Source organism: Thamnophis sirtalis, unplaced genomic scaffold (genome assembly GCF_051295495.1).
Source record: "Thamnophis sirtalis isolate CommonGarterSnake01/CBP01778 unplaced genomic scaffold, rThaSir2_p1.2 scaffold_3, whole genome shotgun sequence".
Taxonomy (NCBI): domain Eukaryota; kingdom Metazoa; phylum Chordata; class Lepidosauria; order Squamata; family Natricidae; genus Thamnophis; species Thamnophis sirtalis.
In genome coordinates, this window is record NW_028261383.1 from 29,231,835 (window position 1) to 29,245,639 (window position 13,805).

The 13,805-nt window shown below is 38.9% G+C and overlaps 1 protein-coding gene across 1 annotated transcript; it reads right to left on the reverse strand.

Moving 5' to 3' along the window:
- Positions 1-506: 506 nt before the first annotated feature.
- LOC148047756 (vomeronasal type-2 receptor 26-like) lies at positions 507-13,517 on the reverse strand. The gene is made up of 6 exons (XM_087708133.1): positions 13,381-13,517; positions 11,980-12,138; positions 10,863-11,148; positions 2,903-3,052; positions 1,808-1,934; positions 507-1,408 (listed from the first exon to the last, which is right to left on the reverse strand). The coding sequence occupies exons 1-6, from the start codon at positions 13,515-13,517 to the stop codon at positions 507-509; spliced, it is 1,761 nt and encodes a 586-aa protein (XP_087564259.1).
- Positions 13,518-13,805: the final 288 nt, after the last annotated feature.

The following is a 13,805-nucleotide window of genomic DNA, read 5'->3' on the forward strand; positions in this document are numbered from 1 at the left end:
CAGTATAGATGGTGACCTTGTTCTTTTTTAAATGCTGGAAAGTCCCACTTTCACAGTTTCTCTTTCCTGTTATTTCCCATGTATCTATCGATCTCATTTATCTAACTATGAGTGATCTAACATTATCCAGCCAGAAGAGATCAATCACATATATACATATGTGATTCAAATATCACATATATTTGAAATTAATTATTTTTGAAACAAAGTCAGAACATCATCAAAGAAAATAATATACAACACCAGTACACCAATATATAGAACCAAAAACCACACACCATTATTAGCCATAGTCTTTGACTTAATATAAAGCCTTATCAGAACCTCTCTGGCAACACTTTAACTGGCCTGGTTTTTGAACATCTATTAATGTCATTGATGACTGTTATAATTTAATTCAAATGGAATGAAGAAAGATAAGCAAAAACACATAAAACATTACTTCAAACTATGTGATTTAATGCTGGATGTAAACTTAACAAAAATAAAACCCAATATAAGGAGCCTTAGTGAGTTTTCATCATCAGATGTTCTTTGGTGTTCAAGGCAGGTCTCAGGATTATAATATAGCATTTGGGGATAAAGAGGCAGCCTAGTAAACCCAAGCTGGAGGCCAGGATGGAGAAGATCTGCACAGCCACCATATATTTCCCCTTGGTGCTCAGGTAGGTGGGGACAAAGGAGATCCAAACACTGCAAAAAACCAACATGCTGAAGGTGATCAGTTTGGCTTCATTGAAAGTCCCTGGCAGCTTTCGAGCCAGAAATGCCACAAAGAAGCAAATGGCAGACAGAAAACCCATGTAGCCAAGAGCAGAGTAGAACATGGTGACAGAGCCTTCATTGCATTGCAGCAGGATGTGTTCTGGTTGGGAATTAAAGTCAGAATCTGGGAATGGGGCGAAGATTGCCAGCCACATGATACAGATGCATACTTGAATACCAGAGCAAGATAAAACAATAGAGTTGGCCAGACTCTTCCCCAGCCATTTCCTCATGACACTGCCTGGCTTTGTGGCCAAAAATGCAACTATCACCATAATTGTCTTTGCTAGCAAGGAAGAGACGGCAACTGAGAAAATGAAACTGAAGGTGACTTGCCGAAGAAGGCAAGTCACTTTCTTGGGATGACCAATAAATAGAAGGGGGGTCAAGAAAGCAAGCAAAAGGGAGATCAGAAGAATGTAGGTGAGGTCCCGGTTATTAGCTTTGACTATGGGAGTTTCTCGGTATTTAATGAAGATTCCCAGAATAAAGGCAGTAGTTAGGGACAAAGCAATGGCAAAGAAAGCCAGGATAAGTCCCAACAATTCTTCAAAGGATAAGAAACTTATATTTTTGGGGACACACTGATCCCGCTTCCTATTGGAATACTGATCATCTGGACACTTTTCACAATGGGCTGCATCTGGAAAAAATTAGTTAGCATGTATCTGTTTCTGCAACGGTCGGAGCATGAAAACCACATCAGAAATTAATTACTTCATTTTCAAGAAATAACATAATATTTCTGCTCAGGGATATCCACAATATACAACATTTGTTAAAATTATCAACACTATTTTTAAACGCTGAAGATTAATGTGATTATCAGCTCTCAAATCTTATCCTCTTTCCTAAAACCAAACAAGAAAGTAACGTCAAATGCTCACATTATCACACAAAATTTTGTGTCTTTGAAAGGTTTGAGAATGCATTAAGAAAGTTGATGTTTTTCTTGCTTCTTTATCCAATATTCCCCCAAAACAATAGAGAATATTTATTATATCCTGATTGTTTAAATTATTTTTGGATCCACCGACTGTACCTTCTTGCACAGAGTATGTTCCTTCCATACACAGAGAACAGTCGTAACAGCAAACTGGTGCTCCCTTTCTCACAAGCTTGGTGTAACCCGGGGAGCAACTTTCTGTACATCTTGAATAAGGCACCATCTAAACATAATTAGAAAGAATATTTCAGGGCAATGTATGAATTAGAAAGGTTTACTGAAATCAATTGCTTCCAGAAGGCCAGGAGCACATTGAGCAAAACCAGTCAAGAAGTAGTGGCATGAACTTTAATTACTCTACATGCAAGGGGCAAATTAAAGGCCATTCTCTTTCTCTATCAATCTATCATTGTAGATCCAAAAACACACACACACACACACACACACACACACACACAACTGATCTTTGTTTTCTCTTGAAGACATTTTGCTTCTCAGTTTCAGGTGCTTCTTCTGTTCTGTCTGAATGGTGGAGTATTGAAGGATTTATATTCCTTGCAGTCATCTGGTGGTTTCTCAAAGTTGTTATGGGCACTTGGAATTTATCTCTGCCATCAGGGTCACTTAAATATTACAAATGGGTGTGGAACCTTCCAGCAATTGCTGAATTTGTATCCTTATAGTAAGCAAGTAAACTTAAGTAAGAAATCTGGGCATGGCTTAGCAGTATTAAGCAGTCTGCTGCTCTGTGAAGTAAACTATCAGTCTGTCTGGGCTTGTCTGCTGATATGAAACTAACTAATTGTGTTTGGCTGTAACTCTCCTGCTTTGTGTTTACTTGGAAGAACCAACTGTTGGTATTGTACATTTATTCATCTATTCTTACGTATATAAAGAAATTAATGAATCCAGCTGAATCGGTTATCTGTGTGTGGTTTCCGATATGAATTTGTGCAACAAACTCTGACAATATCTAGTAAATTATTGAGGCTTTAAATTCTCTTGTTTGGAAGTTATCTCAATTGTCCTCAATAAGTATTATTTCCTATTGAGCAGAAACAATTCCACATATGGAGATAAACAGAAGAGCAAAATCCCAGCAGCCTCAACTACTTTGTTAAATAATGTTGGCCATTGGATGGCACTTTGATTGACAGAAATCTTCACTTCCAAGGAGGCTTGTCTTTCTACAGTCCCAATTTTCACTCCTGCATCTGATTTGTTCAAAAGTGATGTCCACTGCATGATATCAAAGCCACCAACAGGAATTCCATTTTCTTCAAAAGAAATCCCATCTCTGGAAATATTGTGATGTTGGAAGTTTCTCAGGAACCTATGAAGCTGCAGAAACATAGGAAAAAAACATGACAGTTTGAACCTTTATTCACTGTGATTCTTGCTATTATTCTGGTTTGGACATACTCTGAATAATTCAACCTCTTCAAACCACCACTGCCATCTGAAACATTGATTCAGTATTTCATGGAAAGTTTTTTTCAGTTATTCCCCAGGAATTTACAGATCTTTCTCAAAAAACTATGTCACATGGTCAAGCTCGCCCTATAAAGTGTCATGTTGGGTGAAGAGGACCTCGTACACGACTCTCACTTCATCAAGCACCAAGGACAACTCATCTCAAATGATCTAAGCCCCAGAGCTCACTTTAACAACATTGCCAAAAAGCATTAATAGTTGTTAATCTAATTTTGCAAAGCTTCTTCTCCGGTAACATTGTACTGCAAACTAGGGAATACAAAACGTTTGCCAGACTAATTCTCAAATACAGCTCGTCTGCCTGGAATCCACACTCTAAATCAGACATTAATACGATTGAGCAGGTCCAGAGGTATTTCAGGAGAAGACTACTCCACTCCTCTACTCAAAATAGAATCCCTAGAATAGGCTTGAAATTTTGGGCTTGGATAATTTGGAACTGCACCAGCAGCAGCCAGATCTAAGCATAGTAGACAAAATTGTTGGCTACAATATCTTACCTGTCAACAATGTCTTCAGCTTGAACCTCAACAATACACAGGCAAGCAATCGATACAAACTCAAGGTAAACCGCTCCAAATTCAATTGCAGAAAATACAACTTCAGCAACAGAGTGGTCGCCACCTGGAATGCTCTACTTGACTCCGTTGTTACATCCTCAGACCTTCACACCTTCAACATTAAACTGTCTACTATGGAACTCACCCCATTTCTAAGAGGTCCATAAATGGGGCATGCATAAGCGCACCAGCATGCCTACCATCTCTGTCCTACTGTCCCCATTTATTTGTATTACAATACAATACAATACAATACAATACAATACAATGCAATGCAATGCAATGCAATGCAATGCAATGCAATACAATACAATACAATACAATACAATACAATACGATAGCAGAATTGGAAGGGACCTTGGAGGTCTTCTAGTCCAACCCCCTGCCTAGCTAGGAAACCCTATACCATTTCAGACAAATGGCTATCCAATATCATCTTAAAGACTTGCAGTGTTGGGGCATTCACAACTTCTGGAGGCAAGTTGTTCCACTGATTAATTGTTCTAACTATCAGGAAATTTCTCTTCATTTCTAAGTTGCTTCTCTCTTTGATTAGTTTCCACTCATTGCTTCTTGTTCTACTCTCAGATGCCTTGGAGAATAGTTTGATTCCCTCTTTTTTGTGGCAACCCCTGAGATATTGGAACACTGCTATCATGTCTCCCCTAGTCCACCTTTTCATTAAACTAGACATACCCAGTTCCTGCAACTGTTCTTCATATATTTTAGTCTCCAGCCCCTAATCATCTTTGTTGCTCTTCTCTGCACTCTTTCCAGAGTCTCCACATCTTTTCTACAACATGGTGACCAGAACTGAATGCAGTATTCCAAGTGTGGCCTTACCTAGGTATTATAAATTGGTATTAATACTTCACGTGATCTTGATTCTATCCATTTTCATTGTTCATATGCAGGTTCCTATTTATATTGCTATCTTGTACATGTTTGACAAACTAATAAATAAATAAGTAAGTAAATAAATAAGTAAAGAAGTAAGTAAGTAAGTAAGTAAGTAAGTAAGTAAGTAAGTAAATAAATAAATAAATAAATAAATAAATAAATAAATAAATAAATAAATATAACATTCTTGAAAACATGGAATAGATAACACCACCATCAGGTGACTTTGTAACTGGCTGACAAATTACATTCAACATGTAGTCCTCTGGGGAACCTCATCCACTTGGAGGGAAGTAAGCTATGGGGTACCCCAAGCTTCCATTTTAGGTCCAGCACCCTTCAATGTCTTCAAAAAAGATCTAGGCGAGGGAATTGAGGGGGAACTCATGAAATTTGCATACAACACTAAGCTGGCAGAAAAGACAACACCCCAGAAGACAAGCTCAAGATCCAAAAAGAATAATATAAAAATAACATATTGAAATATTGATTAACTAAATAATGAAATATTATAATTCAACAAAATGTGTATTATTACCAGAACAATATAAGATTGCCAACTGTGGCAATGAATGATGAATATTATTTTATTTGTACCAAAATGTAAGACACTCAGGTGCCACACTGTTCACACATTGATATGTTTGTAATAAATTAAAACATAAAAAACATGAGGAAAAAAGAAGAGTCAGTTTAATGTCAGGGCTCAAAGTAATATCCCCATATTACAGGACTCTGAGGCAAGCAGGTTCCTCAAATATCAGTTTTATTGGACATATCAAATAAGCATATAGGATGGTGAAAACTTACTCTAAATGTATCCACAGTTTTCATCTAATTAAAAGTAAAAGTTTTCCTCCCCTTTCCAAACAATCAGTCACATGGTCCAATCAAGGTGTCATCTGGTTGCCTAGACCAATCCTTCCTCCAGCCATCGGTGGGAATGTCCTTCGTTCCCGGGAGAGAATATTTTGTTTTGGCTACAAACCCACAGATATATCTCTTACCCCCTCCTTATCCCTTGACTCCAGTGTGGAAACACCAAAGCTTCAAAATGGCCTCAGTCAGGTCAGCTTCAGGGTTGACCCTCACTCTCAAATAGCACAAATTGGGCAACTCCTCTTTGGAATCTCTCACCCCTTTCTACATTCAATTTAATATTGCAGAATTGGAAGGGGAGAGTCAATTAAACCTCAAAGGAGAAGACTTACCTGCCATGGCTGTACAATCTGGGGTGATTGATGGTATCCAGCTCGCATTCTCCTCCTACTCCGTTGAGAGGAAGAGGCAGCATTGAGGACCCAGGCCACAATTTGAATTATTTGGGAAATACTGGAGGAATCCTGAGACAGGATTCTTGCAATCACATCATGGGGTGGGAATTTCCAGTTCTCTTTTTCTCTGCATTTTTTCCAAACTTTCTTAGATAACAGAGGACTTGAATAGGAACATTGGAATGCTTCTTTTCCATATGATATGACCATAGATTCATAAGATTTATAGTCATAATGCTGAGTCCTTCTCTTTCTCTGGATGAGGAAGGAAAACAAAGCATGTTTATTTTGAAGATCAATCCAGAGGTCAAAAATATTTACACTTAAAGCTGTCAAAGTTGTTGCAATCCACACCCTTCCCACAGTGGATGTATTAGTCATATCAAAAGTTTGTATTATTGCTGTTAACATTCCTGAGGCTTGAAAGTCTAGTTGGCATACTACAATTTTTATATGACTCTTGATAAGAGAAATGAACATTTTCCATTTCTCTTGGAGGACAGGATCCCCAGCACTTGTCGGCATATTTGTTTCTGGGACGGTTCCTGAGAGGACAATGCAAATCCCATTTTTTAGAGAGAGAACTTCCAAACATCTTTTGAATTTTTCTCCTTTTTCATTGTCTTGAGAAAGGAGGCCGATCCACGTCCATCGGAAATGCAGGAGAAGCTGGACAATGGCTGAGTAAGGAGGTTCTTGGTTTGGGGTCAACCGATATGAAAAAGGAAAACGATGATTTTGCTCAGTCATCTGGTTGATGACACTGTAGTTGATCTAAAGATAAAAGAGAAGGTATTGGTAGTTTGTGCCAGTTTTAATGATAAAAGTCAGATGGTAAATCTAAGGGCCTTTCCCCACAGTTGAGAGACGTTTCAAACAATAACTTCATGAACTTTGCTAGTTCGCTTGATGTCCTATATTTTTGCCTTGTATGCTCCCTTTGAAACCAGAGAGCCATGAATTATCTGTGGGTAAGGTTCATGGGTGTTCCTCATAGAGCACACCCTCCTGGTCACATTATAACGCACCCATTCACTCAGTCCATTAGTCAATCAGAATAGAGCTGGGAAGTCTTCTAGGCAAGCAGGAGACCTTAGACCAGGGGTATCAAACTCAAGGGCCAGATCCGGCCTGAGGGGGCTTAGACATGGCCTGTGGGTCTGCCCTGAAAATAGCCCATGGTGCCTCTGCCAGCAAAAAGGGAGCTAGAGCATGCTCCCCCACTCGCGCTCTGTTTTCACTAGTAGAAGGTTGCAGGAGGCTGTCTCAGCTGAAAACGGAGCTCAGAAGCCCATTTTTGCTGGCAGAGCATTTGGGCTACCATAGGTGCCCCCTGACACAAATGACATCATGCTGGCTACATCCACTTTGGCCATATCTCCTTCTAAGGTCAAACACAACCCTGATGTAGCCCTCAATGAAATCGAGTGACACCCCTGCTCTAGTCCTCAAGCAGGAGACCAAATACCATTTCAGACAAATGACTCTCCAGTCTCTTTTTAAAAAAACCCAGTGATGAAATTGTTTCATTGTCTTCATTCATATAATTGATTTCATATATTTCATGCGATCTGGGGTGAACCGGCAGAAACCCACCTCTGCTGTTTCCTGCAAATAAGTTAAATAGGCAGGACGACTGTATGCAGCCTTGCTGAACTCTTTTCTTAATTTTGAACCAATCAGTGATTCCATGTTTGGTTCTCACTTTTGCTTCTTGACTGCATATAGTTTCTCAAGAGACAAATAAGATGGTCTGGTACTCCCATTTCTTTAAGAACTTGCCACAGTTTGTTGTGATCCACACAATGAAAGACTTTAGCATAGTGAATGAAACAGAAATAGATGTTTTTTCTGGAACTCCCAAGCTTTCTCCATGATCGAGCCTATGTTGGCAATTTGATCTCTAGTTCCTCTGCCTCTTTGAAATCCTCCCTATACTTTGCAAGCATGTGAAATGAGTGCAATGGTGCAGTAGTTTGAACATTCTTTGGTGTTGCGCTTCTTTGTGATTGTGTTGCAGCAGATTGAGGTTTGCAATCTACTTACGAAAGACCAGGACTCGAGACCACAAAGGTGCGAGAGAAACAGGTTTATTTGATGCATCGAGTTCAGTGTTTTCACACACCAAAATCTGAACTGCCTGGGCTCTGCCCAGGATGCTACTTTTATGCCATGTTCCACACTGTGCATTCTCAAGGCGTTTCCATACACGAGACAAACATGACATTTCAAAAAGGAGAAGTTCACTTTGGAATATTACAAACAGAGAAGTACATAGGAAAAATACAAAAAGAGAAGTTCTTATAATTTTGGAGCTATCAGCTGTTTTACCTCTGTTCTATCTGACACCCACGCCTGGCTTCCTGTGCCCCTCCTTTACAGGGTCTTGCCACACTGTTCCAGCACTATTTGTAATACTTATGAGGAAGTCAGAAGTCAAAGTTGGAAGCTAAAAGTCAAAGTTGAAACTCCAGTGCACCAAAGTGAAAGGTCACGCTAATATAAATGTATAAGGTCCATTCTATTAAGAACACCTAACCTGGCCAGCCACTGGTAGGTTTACCTATGTACCCCCTCCTGCATCAATTGGAATGTAAACTGACCATTTCCAATCCTATGGCCACTATTGAGTTTTCCAAATTTGCTGGCAGAATGAGTATAGCACTTTTACTGCATCATCTTTTAAGATTTTTTATAGCTCAGCTGCAATACTATCACCTCCACTAGCTTTGTTGTTGCTCAGACTTCCTAAGATCCTTTTGACTTCACATTCTAAAATGTCTGGCTCGAGGTCAGTGATCATCCTATTGTGGTTATCAGGGATGTTAAGCTCATTCTTCTTTGGTTCTTCTGTGTAATTTTGCCACCTCTTCTTAACCTCTTCTGCATCTGTTAGGTCCCTGCCATTTTGGTCCTTTATCATGCCCATCTTTGCATGAAATGTTCCCTTCATATTTCCAACTTTCTTGAAGAGATCTCTGGTCCTCCCTATTTTATTGGGTTCTTTTCTATTTCTTTGCACTGTTCCTTTAAGAAGGCATTCTTGTCACTTCTAGCTATTCTCTAGAATTCTGCATTCAGTTGGGTGTATCTTCCCATTTCGCCCTTGCCTTTCGCTTCCTTTCTTTCCTCAGCTATTTGTAAAGCTTCCTCAGACAATCATTTTGCTTTCCTGCATTTCTTTTTGTATTGGACGGTTTTAATTGATACCTCTTGTACAATATTGTGAACCTCCGTCCATAGATCTAAGAAATCAGATCTGATTTCTTAAATCTATTTGTCACCTCTACTGTATATTCATCAGGGATATGATTTGGTTCATACCTGAGTGGATTAGTGTTTTTCCCTATCTTCTTCATTTTAAGCCCAAATTTTGCAACAAAAAGTTCCTGATCTGAGCCACAGTCAGCTCCCGGACTTATGTTTACTGACTGTATAGCGCTTCTCCATCTTTGGCTGCAGAGCACCTAATCAATCTGATTTCTGTGTTGACCATCTGGTGATGCCCAAGTGTAGAGTCATCTCTTGGGTTGTTGGAAAAGAGTGTTTGCTATGACCATCGTATTTTCTTGACAAAATTCTACCAGCCTGTGACCTGCTTCATTTTGTACTCCAAAGCCAAAATTGCCTGTTATTCCAGTTATGTTTTGCCTTTCTACTTTAACATTCAAATCCCCCATGATGTCATTTTTCGATGCTATAAAGTGTTGTATTGCTTCATAGAACTGGTCAACTTCGTCCTCTTCAGCACCAATGGTTTGGACATAGACCTGGACTGCTGTGACCTTTAATGGTTTGCCTTGGATTCAAATTGAGATCATTCTGTCATTTTATGGATTGTATACAGTATTGCTTTTTCTACCCTTTTATTGACTATGATGGCTATTCCATTTCTACTGAGGGATTCTTGCCCACAGCAGTATACCTGTTGATCATCTGAATTAAATTTACCCATTCATGTCCATTTTAGTTCGCTGATTCCTAAGATCTCGATGTTTAGTCTTGTCATCTGTTGTTTGACCACATCCAGCTTGCCTTCATCCATGGATCTTACATTCCAGGTTCCTATGGAGTATAGATCTTTACAGCATTGGACTTTCCTTTCACCACATCCGCAGCTGAAGATCCGTTCAGCTTTGACCCAACAGCTTCACTCTTTCTGGCACTACTAGAATTAGTACTCTGCTCTTCCCCAGTAGCATACTGGACACCTTCTGACATGAAGGGCTCATCTTCCAGAGTCGTATCTTTTTGCCTTTTTCCCATGGGGTTTTCATGGCAAAGATAGTGGAGTGGGTTGTCATTTCCATCTCCAGTGGATCACATCTTGTTGGATCTCTCTGCTTTGAGCTGTCTGTCTTGGTTGGCTATGCATGGCCTAGCTCATAGCTTCATTGAGCTGTTCAAGCCCCTTCGTCATGTCAAGGCAGTAATCCCTGAAGGGAATATATACATATAATACGTGTGTATGTGTGAACATACATTGGTGAGCTGCAACCAGTTTAACAAACAGTTCTGTGAGCATGCGCTTTGCGTGCATGTGCAGTGTTCAAAATATACCAATTTGAAGCTCTGCAGCTCATCTTCTAGGGAAACCCCAGTAGGTAAAACACCCGAGTCACAGAATTCCTCTGTGCCGCGTGAATCAGCTGAGCTGAAAAATGCAGAAATTTAGGACAGAATAAGGCAAGTGGGGGTGGGCGAGGCAGACTGATCACAGGAACAATGTAACTACATATGTATGCACAAACACACACACACACACACACACACTTCACAAACTTTGTGATTTAAAAATTCTTTAAACTCTTCTAATATTTACTCTCTGACTTTCAATTTATTTAGAGAAATATGTACAAGTGATGTCTTCTAGGCAAATCTGAACAATTTACAACTTGGAATTAATTCCATTTGCCTTTATACCTGTGGAATTTTATAGATGCTCATGACATTAAATATATGATCAAAGAGTTCAGAATCCATCTCTTCAAGAACTGCCAGCACATATTTTTGTCTTCCACAACTGTAGTTTGGGACGTTCTCCTGTCCTGTAGACAGCACATCCAGCATAGCCTCATATGTCATTCTTGCACTGAAAAAGTTCTGATAGATGTTGTAGCCCAGGGTGATGTTGGGTAAGAGCCAAGGATTCCGGTTGACTTCATGAACAGCCAACAAGAAGGGCAGAATATGGTAGAAAGTGTTCTCACTGCAATGTAAGAAATGTCAACATCTTTCTTTTTTTTTGCTCTATATCAACGATTTGTGTGATCAACTTAAAAGCAATTGTGTTCTTTTTGCTGATGATATAAAATTATTCAATTCTACAGATAATTCTGTTGCTTTTTGCAAGGGGATCTCAATTATGTGTCTGAATGGTCATCTATTTGGCAACCATATTTTGATTAATAAATGCTTTGTCCTACCTATTGGTAAATATAATCAAAATGTCAAGTATAAGCTGGGTGGCATTGATCTAGCAGATTACGCTCACTTTGTCAAGGATTTTGTGTACTTATCACTGATGATTTAGGCTTCAAAGCTCACTGTATCAGCATTGCTAAAAAAGCATTAAGAGTTGTAAACTTAATTTTGCAAAGCTTTTTTTCTGGAAACCTTGTATTTCTAATTAGAGCTTATAAAACTTACGCTAGATCAATTATAGAGTTTTGTTCAACTGTTTGGAATCCCCACCATATGTCTCACATCAGTACAATCAAGTGTGTTCAGAAGTACTTCACGAGAAAAGTCTTGCACGCTTCTGTACACAATAGAATTCCTTACACTACTAAGCTTGAAATTCTCACTTTTCATAACTTAGAACTATGTCACTTGCGGTCAGGCCTAGGTATTGGTATATAAAGGAACTTTTACAAAATCATCATGTTCCCCAGGAACCTTTACTCTAAAGCAAATTGGAATGAGCAATAATGAATTTGCCTTGCTCAAAGTGAGGAATAGGACAAATGAAATCCTTCCTAGAGAAGAAATTGGAGGATGTAAACTCAATCACCAGAATCCTGGATGTGCTGACAATTACCTTTTCAGTTGGTGGGTTGGAGGTTTTGAGAATGAAAATTCATACAATTGAGCTACGATTCCAGACGTTATTCCAGTAATCCAGTAGTCTCCTGGATGGTAGTAATGGAACCATTCCTTTTCTTCTATTATCACCTTAAATGGGCATTTCACCAGCATACTGGCACAGGGTATTTGAGACAGAAGCTGAAGCAGAAAAAGCTGTATATGCATCAGCAACAACATTTGATATACACTGCAAGAGATCCTTCCTATAGATCTTTCTTCAGCACAGAATTAAATCTCAGAGTCTACAATTACAAGGAAGATGGTCCAGTTTGCCCCCAGATTTGGAAGTTTTATCTACAATTTCAGATGGTTACAGTATTTTCCCAGCTTTACCCTAACCTCTGATCTCATAACAGAAGGAGGCTGTTACAAATCAGAGTATCAGGTGCTGTCTATCCCATTTGTTGTCACATTGATTGGCAACTAATTATGGTGGTAGAAATTCCAAAGGAGAATACATAATCATGCTTGTAAAAATTAGAAGGGGAATTGGGAATGAACATGGCCACAAAAGTGTGCAGTTGGAGAAAACAGTTTTGTTTGACTCAGAAGAATAATCTTAATTTGAGAATTAAGAAAGGAACAATTTGGGGACTTTTTTCCCCCTTAGTCTGAAAACTTATTCTTGAGATTCTAAAGCTTCAAATGTGGAAAAACAGTTCAATTCTTGAACTAGGCAATGGGCTGTTATATTTCCTTCTTATTCTATCTGATGTGGATGAGGCCATCTTTCTCAATAGTTAGATCAGAGGTGGTATTCAGACGGTTCAGACCGGTTCAGGCAAACCATTAGTGGTAACCTGCCCACAAACACCCCCACTCTATGCCATCCTATTAAGCCACTTTTTTCAAACCATGTGCAATAGCAAAGCGCAAGCGTGGAAGTTGCACACATGCATGGAAAGTGTAGATGCTCACAAAGCAGGCATACGCATGCTGGGAGAACCGTTGGTAAACTTACCCATCTCTGAGGTAGATACTCCAGAATGGTTAACTCCAGATTGTGATATATTGAACAACCAATTGGAGACCCCTGTTAAATGTCTTGTATCTTTCAAAATGCAGAAGACTATCAGTCTTCATGGCTATAAAGAAAATCTAGTCAAAATTCCCTGGGGAATTAAACTGAAAAATAGCTTGTAACTGACTTCTTCATTATGTGGTGATATTTGCTGTCTCTTTCATAGCTAATCTATTAGGGAACCAAGAGATGATGCTATAGCAATACAATACCAACTTTTCCATCTCGAGGAAGGTCACTCTCTTCTAATTTTCTATTAGCCTGTTGTAGCTTTTGGTCCATTTCGTCCATTTTGTTCTCTGTTTGTTCAGCCCTTATTTCTATTTTCTGTACCTCTGTTCATTCTTCGCTATCATTTGCTGGAAGTTCCCTATCTTTTCATCCATCTTACATATATCCCCCTTCATCTTCTCCAACTCATTTTTGATCTCATCATGGTTTTTTGACATAATTTCCTCACTTTTGGTCATGGCTTCTTGGATCCAAAGTAGCATCATTTGCATACTCTGCACGGAGCTTGACTTCTCCCACTTAACATGCTTTCTCTCATTTGTTGATTAGACTGGCTTGATGCCGCTGATGATGTTGCTGATGAGGATGTATATATATTTACAAAAGTTAATAATTAATACTTAATAATTAGATTAATAATTAGATTAATAATTATTAATAGTTTTCTAATAATTAATAATCAATTATTCATAAAAATTAAGAGTAACCGCTTCCTCCGTTTCTTTTTCCTTCAGCAGTCAAATTTA